General features: G+C 41.3%; 1 protein-coding gene across 1 annotated transcript; it reads left to right on the top strand.

Moving 5' to 3' along the window:
- The first annotated feature begins 989 nt into the window (after positions 1–989).
- On the top strand, positions 990–2042 carry LOC142470901 (olfactory receptor 1L4-like). The gene has a single exon (XM_075577710.1). It carries the CDS (start codon positions 1077–1079, stop codon positions 2040–2042), a length of 966 nt encoding a protein of 321 aa, XP_075433825.1. The 5' UTR covers positions 990–1076.
- The last annotated feature ends 1591 nt before the right edge of the window (positions 2043–3633 follow it).

Raw genomic sequence — 3633 nt, 5'->3', positions numbered from 1 at the left:
ATTTATATATATATATATATATATATATATATATATATATATAATTATTATTATATATAGTATTAGGTGATACCTTTTTTATTTGGATGAACAATTTAGGTCATAGGACAAGCTTTCGAGAGTTTTCCTCTCTTGTTCAGGTCAGCAATACTGATATACAAAGGTTTCTACGACTTAGACAGGGATTGGAAAAGAAAAAAAAAGATAGATAGATAGATAGACACACACATACACACACACACACACACAAATTCTCAGCTGAGTTTTGTTATCACCAACATTAAGGCCCCTAACAAAGAGTCGACTTTTGGGTATGTTACAGGATTGAATGGTTTTACTATACAGTGGCTTCTGTCAGAGAAAGAGATGCTCTTAAAGAGTGTGTATTACACAGAGAATTTGCAGATGTTAAGCATCCTTTCCCCAGTAAATGAGCATGAAATAATATAGAGTAGCACTGAGAATGAACAAAATCAGGGACCTGATAAAGGGAATTATTGTTAGGATTTTTAGATGGCATCTATTAATGGAGCCTGTTGAGGGGTCTTGTTCATGGTTCCTATTAGTAGGTCCTGATTATTGAGCTCAGCCTCACTTTTGTGGACCTCTGATCCACGCAGCTCACAATTTAATTTATGGAGAGAGCCGTTAGGCAAAGGTATTAAGGGTGGGATTCAAACCAGGCTTTTCTCACGTCAAAGACCAGCAGAGTTACATCTCCTCTCCTCCATCCATCATGTATCTCATGATCTCTTTAATTTGTACTCTCTTTTTACATGAATAATTTTTTCATCTTTCCTGTCTCGTTATATGTAGCAATGGATATTTTAATGATGGAGTCCATGAATCAGGTGCTGGTTAACTACATCCTCCATGGTCTTTCAGAGAGCATCATCATATTATCTGACTCTCCTCTGGCTTGTTGTATATATCACTGACCTCTGCAAAAATGGAGCCCAGGAATAAGACACAAATTGGTTTCATGCTCTTTGGACTCTAGGAGAAATCAAATCTGGGCCTGATGTATAATCTGACTCTCCTTTTTCTTTTTGTATTTATCCCTGGCCTCAGTAAATATGGAGTCCAGGAATCAGACCCTGGGTGTTTTCACCCTCCTGGGTCTCTCGGAGAAAGCTCACCTTCGCCTGCCTCTCTTCGCATTCTTCCTGGCTGCATACGCTCTCTGTGTGGGGGGAAACTCTCTTATCTCTGCACTCATCTTTACTCAGCCTCAGCTCCATACACCCATGTATGTCCTGCTCGGAAACCTCTCCCTGGTTGATATCTGCCTGACGTCCATCACTGTCCCAAGGGCCTTGCGTGTCCTCCTCTCCAAGGACAACTCCATCTCCTTCTGTGGCTGCTTCCTGCAACTCTTTCTCTTCCACTTGGTAGGTAATATGGATAGTTTCCTCCTGGCTATCATGGCCCTGGACAGATACGCTGCTATCTGCCAGCCCCTGCGGTACTCTGCAATCATGAGCAGGGGGACGTGTGTTCAGCTGGTGATCATCTCTTTGGTCATTGTCTGCCTCCATGCCACCTTGTTCACTGTCATGACCTCCTCTCTTCCATTCTGCTGTTGGGTCATTCCTCACTTCTTCTGCGATGTGCCAGCCCTGCTGACACTTTCCTGTGATGACACCTCAACGCAGCAGATGGTCGTCTTCATCGAGGGCTCGTTCATTGTTATGGTTCCCATGCTCTTCATCCTGGGCACCTATGTCCTGATCATCAGGGCTGTGCTTGGGGTGCATACCTCCCGTGGGAGGAAGAGAACATTTTCCACCTGCTCCTCTCACCTCACTGTGGTTATAATATTCTACAGCTCTGTTATCTTCATGTATTTCCGACCCAGATCACTCTACTCACAGGAGTATGACCGACTGGTGAGTGTGGTGTACAGTGTACTCACTCCCATGCTAAATCCATTCATATACAGCTTGAGGAATAAGGATGTCAAAGCCGCGGTGAAGAGGATTGTATGGTGCAGAGGAAGAGGGGAGGAAAGACAGAGTCAGAAAGGAAGAGAAGAAGAATAGTGACCCCTTCCCCCACACATTACATGGAATGATAGGAGAGCTATATGAAAGTAGGATTTATAGAAAGAGGTTATGTGTAGCAATAGAAGGAGTTATAGGGATTGGCTATATGGGACACTAGGATGTGTTCATGAGAGCAGACATATTTAGAAAAATTAGGTGTTATACGGAGCAAGAATATGGAGCAAAAGGAGGTGTTATAAGGATCAATTAGAGTACTGTATATGAAGCCGAAAGAAGAGTTATAGTGTGCAGATATATAGAGAAATGGGAGGAGTTACAAGGACTGGTTATATGGGGCAATAGATGAAAGTATAAGGAGGATTGATATGCTATAATAGGAGTTATAGGGATCAGATATATGGGATAATAGGAGGAATTGGAGCGGGAGTTTACATGGAAAAGTTATAGAGGAGAGATCAAGCACACTGATATAGTTTCAGAGATTCCTAATTGCTGAGGTAAGTCCTAATTTCATCTCAGATGGGAAAATTAATAGAATAAAATGCCCAAAAACCTCAGGGAAGTGACAACAGAAAGAATAATGGAATGATGGGAACTTGTCAGCCTCAAACTACAGATCTGTTACATTGGAACTTTTATCTCTCACTCAAGACTTACTGAAATTGACCTCAGAGTGTTTGTACCAAAGAAACATTAATGTTTAAATCTGTAATTCCTCTTTTTAGTTGGTAATTAGTAATTGTCACAGTATTTGATTATCAGTCATCGGAAAATCTACAAGTAAAAATGATTCTTTCCATGGAAAGGTTAACAATGAAACATAGTAATGTCTTTACAGCCTCCCTGCTTCTGTTTAATTTGTTGACTGTGTTAATTAGGAGGTTTGTTATATTGTCTTAAGTGCACTCATATGAATTTGCTAAATAGTTATCAAGCATACAAAAATTATTATTATATACAGTAGACATATCAGATGCCCAGATTTTGGGGAGCGCAGGTTTATATATACAGTAGAAAGAAAACACAAGCATATGGTGCAAATATGTCTTTCAAACAATTGATTGTCAATGAGTTCTCAGTAGAATCCACGTGTACAGTACATAAAGGTATCTTTATCCCGTAATCACAGCTTTCACCAAGATATGCACATCAATATATGCACCGGAACCTTATCGTGATAGAACAGAAAAACAGGACATTGCGCAGACTGTTCAAACTTTATCTTCATAAAAAGCAATCTTAAAATACACTCACATTTTGTAAAATATAATCAACCAATTAGGATAATATTATCCACGCCGACAGAAGTAAGCTCCCGCAATCTGTATGGCGTGTAATGCCCGTTCTCACGTGTCTGCAAGGGAATCCCTCAGAGCAGCTGGAGGCCAAGCGGTGAGTAGACAGCTGACTCCGCATACGTCCTTCCTCTACGTCACTCGGAATACTCGCATCTCTAGGAGGAGCCACCAGACCGTAAGGGTAGTGGGAAGGTACGCAGCCTGGTATCATCCAATGTGTCCCTCTGCTGTAATGGGTCGCACTCTACGCGTTTCACCTATGCAGGTTTCATCAGGGACACATCACGATAAGGTTCCGGAGCATATATTGAGGTGCATATCTTGGTGAA

This window comes from Ascaphus truei, chromosome 20, assembly GCF_040206685.1.
Source record: "Ascaphus truei isolate aAscTru1 chromosome 20, aAscTru1.hap1, whole genome shotgun sequence".
Lineage (NCBI taxonomy): Eukaryota > Metazoa > Chordata > Amphibia > Anura > Ascaphidae > Ascaphus > Ascaphus truei.
The sequence above is the reverse complement of the archived record's forward strand: the minus strand, read 5'-3'. Positions and strand labels throughout refer to the sequence as shown.

Excerpts from the sequence above, each read along its gene's own strand:
- LOC142470901 (XM_075577710.1), top strand. The coding sequence starts at position 1,077 with ATGGAGTCCAGGAATCAGACCCTGGGTGTTTTCACCCTCCTGGGTCTC.